The 18,940-nt window shown below is 40.0% G+C and overlaps 1 protein-coding gene, 1 long non-coding RNA gene and 1 pseudogene across 2 annotated transcripts in view; 1 reads left to right on the forward strand and 2 right to left on the reverse strand.

Annotated features, from left to right (window-relative positions):
• Nucleotides 1–11,866, forward strand: part of LOC146451177 (uncharacterized) — a 63,434-nt gene extending 51,568 nt beyond the window's left edge. Inside the window, exon 3 of the long non-coding RNA XR_014860087.1 lies at nucleotides 10,617–11,866. This is a non-coding gene — a long non-coding RNA (uncharacterized LOC146451177). The remainder of the gene's footprint in view (nucleotides 1–10,616) is intronic.
• Nucleotides 664–1,585, reverse strand: LOC146451181 (uncharacterized; annotated as a pseudogene).
• Nucleotides 11,867–11,912: 46 nt separating the features above from the next.
• LOC146451182 (uncharacterized) lies at nucleotides 11,913–15,333 on the reverse strand. The gene is made up of 3 exons (XM_085099495.1): nucleotides 15,285–15,333; nucleotides 14,317–14,562; nucleotides 11,913–12,465 (listed from the first exon to the last, which is right to left on the reverse strand). The coding sequence occupies exons 1-3, from the start codon at nucleotides 15,331–15,333 to the stop codon at nucleotides 12,137–12,139; spliced, it is 624 nt and encodes a 207-aa protein (XP_084955621.1). The 3' UTR covers nucleotides 11,913–12,136.
• Nucleotides 15,334–18,940: the final 3,607 nt, after the last annotated feature.

The following is an 18,940-nucleotide window of genomic DNA, read 5'->3' on the forward strand; positions in this document are numbered from 1 at the left end:
GGGACTTTTAAGACCAACAAAACAGTATTTAAAATGCCGCGGCCCGACCTCTGTTTTCCTGCGAATTTACGGTAAGCGGATTTGTATAAGTTGTGTCATTTCAGATTTGGTTTTAATAAAGTACTATGGATTGAAATTTGTTGTGTTTTCATTGCTGCATGTATCATGTTCAAGCTTAACAGTATTAAACGCTCCCTGTTTCTGAATGTAGGCTTTATAGTGACCGTTGCAGTTAGATTGAAGATTTCTTCCTTGCTTCGAAACTTAAATTGAGATTCTAAAGCATCTCGAATAAGATTGTTCAAATCTTGAGTTAAGATGAAAATATGACTTACCACAGCACTTTGAATCTAAGAAAAAATCATCTTAATCTAAGACGCCATCATCGTATAAATAAGAAGAAAATCGTCTTATCCTAAGATAAATCGTCTTCAAATGAGATTTACGCGCTGTCTTACCACAGCACCAGAATTAAGTGTAAAAAACATCTTAAAGTAAGATTTTAGTTTTTACGGAGTTGCTTCCATGTAGCGGTTGAAATCCTCTGACAACTAAAGTTTTCGTTCTTAATTCTTGACTTCTAATCTCAAACACAATTCATTGTCTGCATGATTAACCCACTCATAAAATAAACGGCGGCGGGTTTCATTTCTACAACAGAACATTCGGTTCAGTGAAAAGCCATTCTGAACAGTATTTTCCATAATATCCACGTATTTACGTGCATCGATATTTTCAGACAACCAAGGCTTTAACAGAAAGGTCCCGAAAATTGTAAATCCACACAAATCCAAACAAATATCTCGATCAACAACACTATAGGTTATAATAAAAATCTCGCTTACTCTTGTTTTGACAGCTTGACAAGCGAGCGACGTATGGATATGGTAATTGGTCAAGAAAAACAATTGAAACTGCTACCATTTTTTCTTCAGAAAAAACCCAGCTTAAACTAAAAAATCGACAAAAGCATTTCAAATGCTGTGATTGCTATATAAGCTAAAATAAAGTGAAACTCACCTCCTTTTCTTTCTCTTTGCTGTGCGTTACTAGAGTTACTTCTTCGCCTGCTTTCTCGTTTCCTTTCTCGCTCTTTTTTTCGTTGTTCTTCACTAATTCGCCTCCTTTTTTCACGACACCTTTCTCTTTCTTTCTCTACCTGTTCCTCACTATTTCGTTGCCTCTTTTCTCGATTTCTTTCTTGCTCTTTTTCCCGCTGTTCTACACTAACATTCCGCCTCTTTTCTCGATTTCTTTCTTGCTCTTTTTCCCGTTGCTCTTCACTAAAATTCCGCCTCTTCTCTCGATTTCTTTCTTGCTCTTTTTCCCGCTGTTCTTCAGTAAAATTCAGCCTGTTTTCTCGAGCCCTATCCTGCTCTTTCTCTCGTTGTTGTTCAGTAAAATTCAGCCTGATTTCTCGAGCCCTGTCCTGTTCTTTCTCTCGTTGTTCGTCACTCATATTTCGCCTGTTTGCTAACACTCTCAGTCGATCTCTCTCACGTCGAACTTCGCTTCTTCGTCGCCTGTTTTCTCAATCTCTTTCTATCTCCCTTTCTTTGCTTTCCATGTCTGTAGAATTATTCATATTAAAATTGAAGCTGACTTTGTATTTTGTCGCGTTCAAAATGTTTTTTTTTTCTCAAACGCAGTTGGCGATGTAACTTCCCACCAAAGAAACGCGGGTGGCAGCGCAGTTGGCCACGCAATTTCCCGCCGAAAAATTAACCCGGGTTGCAGCTCAGGGTTTGACTTTCTCACTTCATATTGGCCTTCAAAATGATTTTCTTTTTCTCAAACGCTGTTGGCGATGTAGCTTCCCACCAAAGAAACGCAGGTGGCAGCGCAGTTAGCCATGCAATTTCCCGCCGAAAAATTTACCTGGGTTGCTGCATAGGGTTTGAGTGTCTCATTTCAAGTTGGCATACATGGAGTAGCGAACGTATGTACGGTCGGTCGGTCGGTCGGACGGAAGTGACGTCATAACCAAACCAAAATTTCTCGCACTGATGGGTTTACCAAAATCTCTTAGCTATGGGGCTCCGCTCGCGCGCGCCTTGCGGCGCGCGCGGGAGCTCCGCTAAAAATTCTTGAGCACAGTATCGATCACTTCATGTCCAAAATCACCATCGTTGTCCTGGGCAGTCCTCCTTAGAGCGAAACTCGCGACAATAGGCGAAGAGGTACTACCAAAAAGATGAAACTCCATTCTATACTCGACTGGTTGCTGTCTCACATCGTCATCAGGCCACCACAAGAAACGAAGGGCGTCGTGATCCCTTGGGTCAACTCTCACTTGATGAAACATGGCCTCGATATCCGAGACAAGGGCAATCGATTCTTGACGAAATCTGTTGAGGACACCAAACAGGTTGTTGGTCAAGTCAGGACCATGTAAGAGCTGATCATTCAACGACGTTCCTCGAAACTTTGCCGCACAGTCGAACACCACTCTCAGTTTATCTGGTTTGTGGGGATGGAAAACTTTATGATGCGGAAGATTCCACAGAAGCTTGCCAGTGGGGTAGAGTTCCTCATAAGGCACTCGATGGGCGTACCCCTTGGTGATGTAATCGCTGATTGTCCCCTTGTACCTTTGAAAGAATTCTTCATCACGCAGAAACCGTTTCCTCAATAACTGCAACCTCTGCTCGGCGGCCAATCGATTGTTTGGAAGATAAGGTGGCTGATTTCTCCAAGGAAGAGCTACTTGGTAATATCCAGAGACGATCTTAACTGAATCCTCCATCGTTCTTAGTGCCTTCTGATCTTCTAAGGACATTGCCAGTTTAGAACTGCATAACGCAGCAACGAAATCTGTCCTCCAAAACTTTTCTACTTGCTGCAATAAAGCCTCATCACGATCACCTCTACCGCTCTCCAGACGTACAAATCTCACATTAAAATTGGAACCTCCACCAAACCTCTCAACAGGTCCCATCAAAGTCCAACCAAGTAATGATCGAACAGCTACATGTTCTCCTCCTGCACCACGTCTCCCTTCCAACACCCAAAAAGCCTCTGGAACTTTGCAACCAATGAGCAGCCTAACATCTTTGCCTTAGATCCCTGGAAGCTCAATGTCGTTCAGATGAGGCCATCCTTTCACATCTTCAGACACTGGAATACTTAGACTTGAGATATTTAAGCAGTCAACGGACCACACTCTCGGTATTTCCAATGTTGAAGCACCATCCAAGGAACTAACGGTAAGCTTCAGCTCCAAGCCGGACTTAGCACTGTCCTTCTTCTCTTGTGTAGTCATGAAGAAATCTCGTCGTTCACCCTGAAGACCCAACTCCTTTACCAGCTCAGAATCACAGAGAGAAACATCTGATCCATTATCCAGGACAGCGTGCGTTTCTTAAGCGTACGACCAGACAAACTGTCACGTACTTTGACCGGAACAACTCTGAGGCGTATTCTCTTCTCGGTTGACTGGCAACGGTTGTTTTGGTTTCTTTGATTTCTTGCACCGGCCCCAATCGCATAACTCTAGGTAACATGACCTCCACCAGAACTTGCATGACCTTGGATATCGTGATATGCACCGGAAGCTGAACCAACGCCAGTCTTGTGACTCTGCGTGACACGATCTCATCCGGAAGTTATATCAGCCCCAGCTGCGTGACTCAGGAAATCGCTGTATGGTCCGGAAGTTGCACCAGCTCTAATGGCGTGACGCTGAGCAACACCATCACCACCGGAAGTTGCACCGATTGTCATTGTGTGACTCTGGCTAACGCGATCTTCAACTAAGCGGGGACGAAAAACACCTTCACGAAAGTGATTGACGTAAATATTGCGGTTTGCTGACAGCTCCATAGGGGGGGTGAATCACCGTCATATGCTTCCTGTTACAATCTCGACAAAACAGGCACTATTTTGCAGGCATTCCCTGGCTATGTGTCCCATCTTGAAGCAATTGTAACACAACCTGTGTTTTCGCAACGTGTTTATGCGATCGGCATACGATTTTCTTTTGAACTACTCACAGTTCAATAACTGATGTAGGCCAGCACATACAATGCACTTCGCGGAGCCCGACACCAATACCTTGGTTTACAGCAGAACGGCTGTTATCATTCACTGCGCTACTCTTCACGTTGGAGGAAACAAGCTTGACCGAGCCCCTTTGAGCCGCGAAGGTTGTGCCCCTTGATAAGCTGCTGGGCTTGTTAGTCTTTTTGGTCTTCTCTCTGTCACCAGCAACGATGTTTCCAAATACAGGGTCGTTCACTGCTCGGGCTCTCTTGGACACAAACTCGGAGATGTGGTGAATTCTACGTCTCAACCCTGACTCTTGCAAACGGTCAGCAACCTCTAGTCACTTGGATTCTAAGATGAAACGGAAGTCTCCTCAGGTTGTCGGCGCTATCGATATCGTTCAGGTATCCAATGGATTCCAACACGTTTTGACAGTCTCTTAATTGATCCGTAAAGGTCAGCAAACCACGCTGGTCGTACGGCTTTAACGGAGGACCACGAACTACCCTATTGAGGTGCGCAGTAGCAATCTTGTATGGATGTCAAAAACGTTCCTCAAGCAACACTCTAGCTGTCTGATATCCAACAGCAGGGTCCAAAGACGAATAGCTGCTAGTTCCAGAACTGCAACAAATACGAGAGGCGCTCGCTATCATCTGACGCGCTTCTTGCTATGCTGTTCTCAAACGAGCGAAGAACAAAATTCCAGTAATCTAGTAGATTTCCGTCACACTTGCTAATTTCAGGTTTTGGTAAGGAGAATTGCTTAATCGTGGACGCCATCGACTGGAAGGTCTTCTGTTGAAGTCCAATCATTTGTTGTTGCTGATGCAATAATTGTTCGAGGTTTCCACGGTCAAGGCTAGCATTAAGCTCACCGTAAGCGGGTTCGAGTTTCCATTGAGAAACAGGATCTAAAGCGGAACGCGCGCGTAACGTGTTCGTCTCGACTCTTGATGGCAAAGGCGCGTGTGTTACTGCAGACTTCGCCTCAAAACCGGTGTTCGGAAAAAGTAGCAGTTCGTGGGTCGTGGCCCTTGGCTCGTGAGACACCGGATGCCGGTGGTGGATCGTATCAATACTCAAAATGATCCTTGTAACCTTCTCCTTCCTCTAAAATTTGCACTCTTCTACGCGCTTGTTCGATTTTATTTTCGACCTCCAATAACTCCTCCTCGCGCTGTACTAGCACACGTCTTTGCTGCAAATCGAATTTTTCTTGAGTTGCAGCAACTTTAACTCAGCGAGAGCCTCCTCTACCTTGGCCTCTTTGACTTTCACCGTTAAACGCGAAATTGCTTTGGAAACCGAACTCGGCGATTTTCTGAACACCGAAGAAGAGCCATACTGGCTGGCTGAATCATGTGCATCTACCGAAGGCAACCTCTGAGAGCCATCAAGCCACTTCTCAACGTGCTAAAAAGCCGGCGATTCTCGTCGCTTAGATCTTCGAACCACGTTGTTGCTTCAAAAATGTCCTCCGGATCGTCAAGACTCTGTACGTAAGCTTCATGAGCACGCCGAAACTTTGTGAATGCTGGTTCCAGGTTAGCTAACTTGCCACGAACACATTCATTCTCTCGCGAAACCATCAACGCTTCAATCTCATTTCGAATCCTAGTTACGTGACCCTCATATCCTTTCCGTGACGTTTTCAAATCTTGTTTCAACTCTAAGCGAGGAGTGCCACTACCCGAGCGGTCGTCGTCTCGACGGTCCTGTGAGAACATGTGGCTAAAACCAACACGGTCGCTGACATAAACTTCCACACAGTTTTTTGAATAAATGTGGCCGACCGAAGCCGTCGCCGCCACGAACACAAAAATTAAATACCACAGTCTAAATGCACTTCCAATGTTTAATACAAAAAAGGCGAAATACGAAGATAACGGATAACCAGTGACAAGTGTGAGTGTGATTCAACTGAAATAAAATAAAACCGGAATTATAAATTTACAAACTGAAAAAAGCAACAAGAACTACGCGAAATAAACAAACCGAAATATACAAGTAGACAACTAAGAGAAATACTTACAAAACTGTGGCCATAAAAACTTGAAAGTAAAAATCAAAGGCGAAGAACGCTTATCTCAGCAGAGTAATATATCAGCTCGTAGAAACATGACGCAAAAAAACTTGAGACGGAAAATAAACCACGCTGAAAAACATTCAGCTTTTATACCGACGCGGGATGTAAATGTAATAAACACTGAAATAGTTTCGTGCTAAACTCCCTAAGGAATCAATTGAATTCTAGACGCAACAGACGCCTTATAAACGGCGATTATAAGACGCCTTATACATGGTGATTTTAAGACGCCTTAAAAACGGCGATTATAACACCTTATAAAAGGCGATTTTAAGGCGCCTTATAAACGGCGATTATAAGACCCCTTATAAGCGGCGACTATAAGACACCTTATAAACGGCGTTTTTTAAGACGGCTTATAAACGGCGATTATAAGAGGCCATATAAACGGCGTTTTTTAAGACGCCTCATAAACGGCGATTATAAGACCTTATAACACGTCTTATAAACAGCGATTCTTAAGACGCCTTAAAAACGGCGATTAAAAGAGTCATTATAAACGAGAACTTTTAGACTCCTTATAAACGGCGATTATATGGCGCGTTGTAAATTATAAGACTCCTTACAAACGACGATTATAAGACGCTTTATAAACGGCGATTTTAAGACTCCTTAAAATCGGCGATTATAAGACTCCTTATAAACGTGTATTTTAAGATGCCTTATATCATAGTAAATTGCCGTTATAAGACGCCTTATAACCGGCGATTTTAAGAATCCTTACAATCGGCGATTATAAAGACTCCTTATAAACGTGGATTTTAAGACGCCTTATAACCGGCGATTTTAAGACGCCTTAAAATCGGCGATTATATGACTCCTTATAAACGTGGATTTTAAGTAAGGGTTATCGGCGAAGACAATGGAAGAGGCACATTTCCGTGGCAATTGTAAATGTGGTGCCAATAGCTATATGGACTAGTGTTCACTTGTTAATTATAGTACATGCGCGCTTTCATGAATCGTAAAAATCTTACAAAATGCCTTTTTTGTTAACAAAAGCGAGGTATAGCAGCAATACACAAGAAACGCTGAAGGAGGAACGTAAATTGTTCATATTTCTTCTATTTTGTTTAACGCTATTCCATACATCTTTATTCCATGAGAGTCCCAATTTAGCAGAGAGACTCGATTAGTCGTTTTATTGATTACTACTTTGTAGGCAGCAAGCTGGATCTCTCTTAGTTAACAGACCCCAGGCCAGGTCTAAAAGAGTTCGGGCGCAGTGTCCTAGTCTGTAGAAGTGTGTTATTATCATGGATTGGAAAAAATCCACTAAGGTACACTGGGTAATCTAATGTGCATATCATTTTTGAAATACCATTTAAATTCATCCGTTCCGATCGATATTAAATTTAAGCAAACTATAACCAGTTTACATAATAGAGAAGAATAGTTTGAAGTCCTTGTGGATAAACATGTTTAGAATAATGATACAGACTTATTATATGGAATAGTTTAAAATAATGTGTTAAACAAGGCAGTGAGTCAAATTCACATCCGGAAACAGGTCTGAAAGCAAAGAAACGGCATCTTGAACTGCCATCGATGACGGTACAAAACAAAATTAAATTGTTTTGGTTGTGCTTTATTTAGAAAGATACTCGAATATTCTGAATAACTGAATAACATAAAAAAGATTATATTATTATTGTCAAAATAATGAATGAGCTTAAATTAGTAGACACTCCAGATGGTTTATTAGTAGCACGCATGAATTATTGGAAGTACGCAAATTTAATGACATTCTCTCGACTATCGAAACTATGGAGTTTTCTGTCGAGAAAGAATTGGCCAGTAATTGCCCCTCAAAAAAAGATTAAATAATAATAATAATAATAATAATAATAATAATAATAATAATAATAATAATAAAAATACTAGCCCTAAATAAAACGTCAACTTTCTATTGAGCCGAGACAGAAACATTCTATTGTCTTTATTGTTCAGATTAATCTTCTTCCGAACAACGAAAAATTAGAAAAATTAAAGGCAGCTTTTTTTTCCCCGGAGGAGTACTGCCAATCTGGGATCTTTCCCTGGATGGACTTCTGTGGCCTGCTCAAGTCCGCGAGTGAACACTTTCACGTCTACTGTCAGTTTTTAAAAACCAATCAGATATCGGGAAAAATTTTGCTGTGAACTATAATCCTTATAGACAGCAATAGAGCGACCTTTGTAAGTATCAAGCGGAGAAAAATGTTTGCTGATCTCCACGATAGTGAGTACTCCCAGATTCCTTTTCCCTATAAACGTGGTTGAGTTGTTGCAACTTTTTATAATAAGAACTAATAAGTAAAGTCTATGGCGGATTAGAAACAAAAACACTGGGGTTAATTATGCGTTGCTTTCTGTTTAAAAATAAACCAAAAGTCTTTTTATTCCTTAAATAACATTTGTGCAAATCGACTTCACTTGATCTGACGGTTTCAGTTTCTAGTTCAGTTTAATGCCCACCATCGCCAACATCAGGTTGTGATATTACTCTACAACTTTGAATATAAACTGGCTTCGAGAATATAGATATTTTACTTTAATTGAGTTTCCAAAAAATAAGCCTGATCTGAAAATCGCACAGATAAATAGATCGTGATAACATCGTTACGATATCTTTCATTATTAGAGTAACTTAGACTTAGAAAATTCTAGCTTGTTTCCAAATAAGTAAACTACAACACAAATATTCAATGTCTTGTCAGGTGTTTTGAGACCCAAATCATGCACATGCGCATAGCTAATTGCAAGAAACGGTAACCAAAAGCAGAAGATCATCCCAAAAGACAATGAAAACTCGCCATTGTTAAAACAAATAAAAAAAGGTAGACCACTTTTTCCTTGAACACGAGGTCAAAATGTTCTACTTTTTGGCTCCCCTCTCTCTCCCAGTAAAAGGAACGCCACTTTAGCTCAAAACTGATACAACATTATCGCAATTTGATTGACTTGTTGAGTGCATTACAGGTATATTGTGCTGTTCTTAAATTTTCTTGCCAAGGTTCGAGATGAACGATTAAGTAATTATCGTGGAATCGACTGGCCAAGACATTAACTCATCAACAGTTTAACCTTTTGAAATATACAAAGATTGTGGTGTTAATATTAACTGTTGAACTGAATCGGGACTAAAAAAAGGATATAGAATTTTAGTCGCAGCCTGTTTTAAACGCTGCTCGACAGAGTACTAAATTCACAGCAGACTTGCTGTAGACTGAAAATATACTTTTCGACAGTTTTGGCTTCTAGGATATTAATTTTCGTCAGTTAACAGAAACATTCAATTTTTCTGCAATCATTTACATTCATTCTCGGAAACGACAAACTTTGCATGTTACAAACATTGTAGGATCGATTTCCAGCCGCTGTTCGAGAAATGAGCCCGTGCTCATCCCCTCGGGAAGGAAAACTGGACCAGAGAGAGTGGTGGAAATCGAGCCTACACTCTGATGCTTCCATGCTTGCTTACACTGCATTAACAGCTTTAGCCCCGTAGCATGGGCAAAAACTGTGTTCACACACCTCAAACCAAGACCTTTCACCCATTAAAATAATTCTTTACATTTGGAACAATAAATATTGCGTCTTCCCATAAACTTTTAACTGATTTTGTTCAATTTTCTTGTTTTCCTTCTTACACTCAGTAGTGTAGTATAAATATGGCATCCACACATTTCAAATATTGTATCAGACCTCTTGGTTTATAACCATTCTGTGATAGAAAATTCACAAAATGCATTTAAATAATTAGAGAATCAAAAGAAAAGAATAATTGAAAGGAACGTCTTTCTCCACCTATTTGTGAAATGTCTTCATACAAATCAGTTCCAGGGTCATCCAAGTTTGAATGTGAATGATGAACCGCACAAACAGCCTTAATTACGAACCGACAAAGCAGGTAAATAGTCTTCTTACATAATAGAATTTTCTAATGCATAATTAAGGAATATATTTAACTGACATTCATTCTTTTGATACCCGGCCTTAAACACGAATCAGTGTCAACAGAATAACATTTTCAAGGCTACACAGGACACGTAAACTTAGATGTTCGAGTATATGTACCCTATTCTTGAATTTTTAGATATAATACAGGTCGATATTTCACTTTTTGCCTAAAGCGCAAGCAATGAGTAAAATTTCCGCGACTATGATTTGTTAAAACATCGGTTAAGTTATTCATTATTCCACACCATGAAGGTTTTTTCTGCTACTCAGCTTAAACTAATGAAACCAGGGATACGAGATCTTCTCCGGTCACATCGTAAAATAATGTAGTAGTGGAATTATAATTGTAATTAATCTGCACCAAGTAAGGTTCTGCCTTTTGTATTTGTGGACTGCTGCGAGAATGGCGCAGAAAAAAAATGGACAGCCATTACATGTTACCCCAGAATCCTCTGTCGTGGAGAGCGGTGTAACTCAGTGTGTATGCCCTGTTCGCTCTGTTAGTTATCTCTTACCTCAGCCTCTGTTTTTTACTATTTATTCTGAAGAACAAGCGTTATTCATTTATTTATTTATTTATTTTTTTTGTGACATTTTTCAGGCTAGCGGAGGGAAACGCGCGAGTCACAAGCGAACCGCAAGTCACGCACGACGGGAAGGGTGTGAGTCACGCTCCGCGCTATCCTCGCACGCCTGAATAACGCAAAAAGAAAAAACACATGTTCTGTAGTGTGACAGTACATTTTCCCTGCTTCTGTGGGAAATACGCGGAAACTGCAACGAAAGCTAGACAGGAACGAAACGGGGAAAATTTCACTCAATTGGGAGCACTCGCTTGCAGGGAGAAACTGTCACTTCTCAAGGTGGTACCAGGATCTAACCACGAACTGGACAGAACTTCAGCAACAGAAACGAGAATTTGGTCCAACAGAGCTTTATTCTGACTCAACTTGTAATTCGAAGGAACATTGTACAACAAGGGTTTATATGAGCTTGTACATGAATTATTTCTTTTACAAGGTGCTATTTGCGTGTCAATAGAATTAAATGAAAAACCATTAAAAGCCGAACAAGAGTTTTTGTAGATAGCGAACTAAATTAAAATTGTCGTTTAGTATTCAAGATTGTGAGTCCAGCTTGGAAAACTAATTCCAGCGGCAAACGTCTTTCTACATATACTAAATTACAACTAGGAAATCCAACGACAAACGAACAGCTGTGAGTTGAGCACATCTACACCTCTAATGAGAACCAATTCAACTAGGAAATAACAGGACAGCTGAATTTACTAGCTGTAAATTAATCGTATAGAAAGCTATCTACTTCTAAAGTAAACGAAACCAGCTCCTAAAGTAATTTTAAACTTAACGAACTAAAGAAGGTAATTGTCGGCTTAAGTTTAGTACAATACTTCAGAAGCCTCAAGGGACAAAAAAAAATGCTAATTTAGCTTCACAAGTTGTTTACATTTTGCTTCTGTTGCTTTTTTAAAGTTTCAGAGAACAAGAAAACAGCGAATATCTTAAAGCGATTTAACTTCTTGCAGCGAGAGCGAATAAATAATTTGCAAGAAGACCCAACTCCTTTCTTTTTATGATTAAATGTAGTTAAATTACGGACCGTCAACTTGTGATCAATAGCCTATTTCATGCAAGCTATATATTTCTTTGTGCTACGATCAAAATTTTCTGCCGAATATTAAGCTACTAATTCCGTGCAAAACTGCAAAATCCTCCATAACAGTTGGCTAGTACCAGTTAATCTATAATGACAGACCCCTTCAGAGCAAACGAAGCATACTGTGCCGTCGGTTAACTTGTCAAAAGAAATGTGCAAAAACAATAAAATAAAATAAAAAGGAAATTAAATAAAGAAATTCCTGACTGCGAAGAAAAGAAAAAGAAAAAGAAAAACAACAATAACAAAAAAAACTCTGATGTGGGAAGAAAACGGCCCTTCAGAGTTAAAGCAGTTGTCTAAGTGGAAATGAAAAAGAGGAGATACTAAGGCGAGATCGGGAGAACTGAGAATTACAAACATTGGGAGTCATCACCATTTTAAACTTTAAATATTTCAATGGTCGGTCGGTTAACGGGAAGCACAGTATATTGTTTGTTTGTCTTAAGTGGTTGTTTCGTAGAATACTTCAACATCAGTGGGAGTGAAATAGGAGCTTCCTGCATAAAATGTACAGGAAGAACCAGATGAAGAATACCCTGGGGGAAGGGGGTATGTGTAGCCACAATAGATGTAAGAAACTCGGTTGCTCCCTGCGTTGTTTGATATGTGGATATCGTGTCCGGCACCAAACGTTGGTCCGTTACTAGAGCATGTGTATATAGCGTAACTGGTCCACCCTGCCTTGATCTGCAGCTTAACAGGAGCGTAGCCATTGATGTTATACAGTGAGAAGATAAATGATTTACTGGATGAAGCATAACCACAAGAATCTAGGAAAGGAAAACAAACACAGTTGGCTTACCATTATTGTGGAAATATATTTTTATATATAGATAAGGGTTAGTTTCTAAAGAAACGGTAGTGTTGGGTCGGTGGGGGAGTGGAAACGAGTATTTGGTTTTATCATCTAAGGTAATTCTGCCACCGTAGAGAGATTCTAGAGCTCTGGAATCTTTTTTACAGTTCATAAATCACCTTATTAACTTAGTTGACACTTAGTTAGGAGAAAAATAGAGAAAGCTTTTTTGTGTTTCTAGTATCTGTGAGCGCTTATAAATGAAAATAAACGTGATTCCACTAACCTACCGCATTATAATTTTTAACCCGTGCATGTACAGAAATAACGGGACAGAGATCCAATTGGGAGCGTACTTTGGAGCTAACTTCTAAATCCGTAGAGTAACTTCAATATTGACGTCTGTTTTGATTCCCTAAAAGATTCGTTACTAATCCCAACCACTAGCTGACGATAAGACGACATTTATGATTCTGCGCTAAGGCCTATACAGGAAAAAGGCATTTACACCTTATAATTTTACTCTGGTGCGCGTATTTCATTTTCTGTTTCCAGTTGCTCAAAGTGGGATAACTTTATTTAGCAGATAAAATGAATAAGTCGGAGTACAATTCATTTTCTGGCAGGTTATGATGAATAATTTTGATAAGAGCATCAAAGCAGTGTCGTTCGCTGCAGAAGAAAGCGAGCGACTTGGAGTAACTCAAAGTATATTATGATTTCACCGCTCGCATAAAATCGTAAACACGCGCTTGAAACACGACTTGCAGGCCTGAGTCACGCTTTATTTTCAGATTGCACATGTGCTTCAAAGCAATAACAAGTCCGAGTAAAAAAAATATAATTAAAAAACATTTAAATGAACCCATGATTATGTTGCGTCATAAGTGTTCAATTTTCCAGCTTGTTGCTCAGACGCGCCTTCAGTAAGCGAACAAAATAAGGCGAAAGCACTGCACCGTCGCGAAATATCGCGACTGCTTTGTCGGTAGCCGGCAAAGCAGTGACGTTTCCCTTCCCAGTGAGTTCGTAGAAGCGAACGAAGGCTTCCAGAAAGAAAATGAAAACAACCCCTTCCCCCCCACCCCTCCCCCCCAAAAAAGCAAAAAACAACAACAACAAACAAACAAACAAGAAAACAAGCAAAAGTAAACAAATAATAGATATATAAATAAGGGTTAGTTTCTAAAGAAACTGTGGTGTTGGGTCGGTGGGGGAGTGGAAACGAGTATTTGGTTTTATCATCTAAGGTAATTCTGCCATCGTAGAGAGATTCTAGAGCTCTGGAGTCTTTTTACAGTTCATAAATCAGAACACAGATCCCAGCTTGTTGCTCAGACGCCCTTTCAGTAAGCGAAAAAAATAAGGTGAAAGCACTGCACCGTCGCGAAATATCGCTACTGCTTTGTTGGTAGCTGGCATAGTAGTGACTTTTCCCTTCCAAGTGAGCTCGAAGAAACAAACTAAAGCTTCCAGAGAGAAAATGAAAACAACACCCTTCACCCCCTCCCCCCCCCACCAAAAAAAAAACACAAACAAACAAAACAAAACAAATAAAGAAAACAAAACACACACACACAAAAACAGAAACAAAAACAAACAAACAAGGAAGTAAAACAAATGCAGTTTCCCCTTTCCCTTTCCCAATACCATTTTTTTTTCCTTCTCTTGCTTCAGGTCTTTTCAAGTTTTCTCAGCTCCCGCGCTCTCAGACGAAAACAAGTGCTACTTATGCTACTTTGTTGGTAAACAATTGTCGTGGACTACAACGAATCCATGAATCTGATCGTTTAATAAAATCGTGGTACCTTAAACTGATACTTACTGGACCAAGAAACGTCAGTGTATCCACCAAATATGTAATTGCCGACTTGTATTATAGTAACAGTGGGACCCTTTCCATCACAGTTGCTGTGAAATGTAGATGCTGCCCAGCCATCTGTCTTAGCACGCCAACACTTCACAAACCAACTGCGGGATGAACTCTGGAGGACAGGCACCAAATAAGAATTCAGTTGGTCCCGGTACTTCCTATTGAGGCCACTAAGAAAATGCGATGTAACGATACCATCTAACAAAAGTAAAGATACAAAAATGTCAAGACCACCAATTTTATTGGTTTATACAATTATTACAAGTGTATAGACAGAATTGTCCAGAACGGGGTGGTATTCTCCTTTGTATGATAAATCTCTTCAGAATAAACTGTAGCCGGCAACCAAATAAACAAGCTAGTTCCTAACATTCACCATATCCGTAAAATAACGGGCCAAGTTCAGGCGTTAAGCCAGACATATAATTAACAATTATTCCATGAGCGCGCTTGGAATTATTATGAGATGATAGATAGCATCTCATGATCATATCCAACAAGCGCCAGCGGAATAATTGTTTTATTAAAAACATTCAAGAACTATTGCAATATATTGCTGATTTTGCTTTGAAAGAACAACCAGAAGACAATTAAATGGTCGACATTCTTCGGGCATGGTATAATGGCTTATATACCATGGCCGCTGTAGTGTATTGATTACTATAGTAACAAGGACATGTGTAACTGTTACCTTATGTGAAACTACTGCATGTTACAGCATGATGTGAAAGTACTGAGTTGAAGTAGAATAATTTGTTTTTATTGAAACACGAAGAACACTACTTTACAAAACAAGACGACTACTTACAATACCACCTACAATACGTTACTTATACTTATATTATTACTTATACTATATAATACTTCCTTAGACTGCAATACTTACACTACTTTTTACATTTTTTTTTTCGCTTACACACCTATGTACCTATTATAATTCAAAATGGGTTTCCATTTAGCCTCTAGCATCTTCCTATTATTAAACTTAGCAGCAATGTGACATTCAGTTACATATTTTCTTTTAACGAAGGGGAAAAAGGAAGACTATTATTCCTACGGCAATTCCATAAATGTAGCTTACCTAAAACGATTAAGTAATTAAACAGAGAACAATTAGTACCTGTGACACCAATTAAAATAGTATTTAACTCAAGTTTTCTTTGTTCTTTGGCTATAGCGATCCAATAAGATTCAAATTCTTCCCAAAATGCACGTGAGTAAACACAGTAAAAAATAAGTGATCAATTGTTTCCGCACTAGTATTGTAAAACGTGCAAAGATCGCTTTGTATTAAACCTATCTTAGCTAAGCGGGAATTTGTGAATAAAATGTCATTTAGTATTTTAAATTGAAAGCATTGCACATATGTCTCGCAGATACAGGACCTTATTAATGAGAAGGCCTTTTTCGTTTCCACATCATCAATAGAAAATTTTGATTTCAACTTTGTGAAGCCTCTGGACTCTGTCGCCTTACTGGATATTAGCAAACCGTAGCAATCCTTAGACTTGCTAAGTGCTGGATCAAAAATGTTATCACCGATTTTAAATTGTAGTGATCTGACATGATCTTTATTAATTTCGTGTAATTCATTATATCTAGAATTGATCTTGCGGCTTCCCTTATGTAGCGACCTGAAACGTACCCAGTTTGATTGCTATGAATGATTTCAGGTAAAACTTTGACAATACGGGTCGCTATAACTTTGGACGCAATTTTGGCGTCGATGTTAGTCAAGGAGATTGACCTCCAATTTTCTAAGTAAGTCCTATCCTTGTCCTGTTTCTCAATAAGAGTAATCACTGCCTGTCTCTGAGATGGGGACATTTCCTTCTTCATAAAAGCTTCTTTAAAGGAGTTAATAAAAGTATCACCAGGTAATGGCCAAAAGGTGTTATAAAATTCAATGGGTATCCCGTCGTTGCCTGGCGTTTCTGCAGTTGGAAAGGTTTTGAGAACGTTCTGCCATTCCCCCGCAGTTATTCCATCCTCACATATTATTCTTGACTCATGTGGGTAAATTTGGACTATCAAAAAAAATCGATGATTCTGCATTATCTAGATTAACATTTCTACTACGATATAAGTTCTTATAAAATTTGCGTTGTGAATCCATAATCATAAAGGGGTCAGTAGAAATTACACCGCTAATATGCAGCTTTCTTACGTGCTTTTTAGCATGGGTGCGTTTCTCGGAATTTAAAAAAATATTTGCTATTCTTTTTATCGTGTTCGTGCCATCGAGCACTTGCGCGTAGTATAATCTCTTCTACTTGTCCTCGTACAGTGCTTCAAGATTCTGTTTAGATTTTTCTAGTGCCAGACGCGTATTAAAAAAGAATGAAGTAGAATAATAATTATACTCCAATATAGATAATTGCTTAGTGAATAAAGGACATTACATAGAAAGCAATGGAAGAGTGTGTATCTCCTCACTTAAGTAGTAAATGACTACACAACACATTGGCGACGAGGATGAACTCGTAACTGTAGAACTAGCAGAAAGTCCAGGACCGCCAGACCCGGCAGACAATCCAGTACAGCCAGAACCGGTAGCCAATTTCGGTAGAAAATCCAGTAACCGACCAGCCAGAGCCGGCAGAACTTCCACACTGAATGGAACGGTCGTTTCCCGCACCCAAGGCGTTCAACATTGATACGTCATAGCCTCAGATCTGAAAAAGAAGGACGATGCGGTTCAGAGAGCTACGATGCTGCACTGCCTTGGCCCCGACGTACAACGTATTTTCGATACGCTCCCTGGAGAACACAAGACCCTTGGAGAGGTGAAAACTGCCCTGAGTGGACACTGCACCAAAACGAAACGTAGTGGCAGAACGCTACAAGTTCAGATCGCGAGCTCAAAAGACAGACGAGTCGATCGACATGTATCTGACCAGCATTTGAGAGCTGGTAACCAAATCGTCGAGAAATGTTCCTCCGGTATCTTGAAGCACAAACTTCTCCAACAGGACGACCTGGAACTCGCAAAGACGATCAAAATTGCGCGAAGTGCAGAGACGGTGGTACAAGAAGCACGAATTCTGTCACAAGAAACCAAGGAAAACCCAATCCAGATTGACCACGTGCACTCCTCTCGCGGATTTCCAGCGAAACAGTTCAGCTGTTACATGTGTGGTGGAACGAACGGACACAGTCCTGATGAATGCGGCGCCATCAAGGCCACGTGCAATCCCTGTAAAAAAGTTGGACACTTGCCAAAGGTCTGTCGCTCGAAACCTAAAGCTACGCATCCAAAAAACTTGCACAAACAGAGGCCAGCCAAAAAAGAAAAGAAAGCTCCAACCATGAAGGTCCGCAGTTTGAGATCCAAATCTACAAACTGGCTTGAAGACAGCTCAAGTGACCAGAGCGAACCTGTGCTCTCTCTGAACAATGTTGACATTTCCATTACAGTACAAAAAAGATGCCTGACATTTACGCGTGATGCTGTGCCTGATTTGCTTCGGAGATAGTAGTATCTAGTAGTATCTAGCATTCCAGTATCCTAGAATTTTATTATACTTAATATTTATTTGGTATTTACTGTGTCTCCAATTAGCAGGTATGCTAAAGTACTTTGACACAAATAAAGTTATTGAAAGTTATTGATTGAAATCCGTAAATATTAGGGAAATTGCGGAGCTCTGTACGGCACGCAGCGTCATGGCGAGCCGCATGCCTTAGCAACCGATTTTGCCATCCAAATTTTTCCTCGATCACTTCAGGAGGCCTATTGTTTACGGGAGTGCTGTTGACAGTTTAAAACCACATTTTCGGTGCAATACGAGCCCCAGTGCGTTGTAAAAAGTTTACAGCAATCAACATCCACTCACTGCGTGCAGTCGAACATTTCCGGTTCAGTCAAAATCCTTCGGACAATTCAAAAACCCGCAGAAAAATTAATTTATCGTCGATGTGCAGCGAGTATTAAACACGGCAAAGCAAAGGCGACACACCCGATTGCTCGTCCTTATCAGGCGACTCACCCGAGATAAGAACGGCCGAGTTTAAAATCTCTCTGTGAAGAAATTTCTAATATTATTATCGGAGTTAGCTCACGAGGCAAAGGCGACGCACCCGATTGCTTATTGTTCTCAGGCGACACACCCGAGAGAACAACTGTGACCTAACTATGTCTTTTACCTTTTACATAATAAAACCGTGAATATTTAGCCGGTATTTTTGGACACTTATGTCGCACTCAGCGTGGTGAACATTGATTGCCAGTATCTATTTTGGTCTTACCGTCTTAATACTAACACGGTACCGCAACAATATCATCATAAAAAGCATTTTAAAAATACATTTAGTGTTGACTCTGATTCTAAGAGTTCCTACACACGTGGAAAATGGAAGCTGGTGATCGCGACGCCGTTACACTTTTTCCCAAATCATGAAATCGCGAGTCCTGATCAAATATATAACGTAAACATAAAAATCGCACTTACCTTTGCGGACGAATGGAGGATGACGATTGACTTTATTTATCGTTCAATTATTGGAAAATGATGTAGAAAATTAGCTTGCCGAAAAATAAACTTTAAATTTGCATCGTAGAAACGATGGGCGAACA

This window comes from Pavona decussata, unplaced genomic scaffold, assembly GCF_977016875.1.
Source record: "Pavona decussata unplaced genomic scaffold, jaPavDecu1.1 SCAFFOLD_395, whole genome shotgun sequence".
Classification (NCBI taxonomy): domain Eukaryota; kingdom Metazoa; phylum Cnidaria; class Anthozoa; order Scleractinia; family Agariciidae; genus Pavona; species Pavona decussata.

Coding starts and splice junctions, on each gene's coding strand:
- LOC146451182 (XM_085099495.1), bottom strand. CDS start 15,333: ATGCTAGAGGCTAAATGGAAACCCATTTTGAATTATAATAGGTACATA. Junction 14,563..15,284: donor GAATTATAATAGGTACATAG/GTGTGTAAGCGA, acceptor TACTTTTGTTAG/ATGGTATCGTTACATCGCAT. Junction 12,466..14,316: donor CACTGACGTTTCTTGGTCCA/GTAAGTATCAGT, acceptor TTCCTTTCCTAG/ATTCTTGTGGTTATGCTTCA.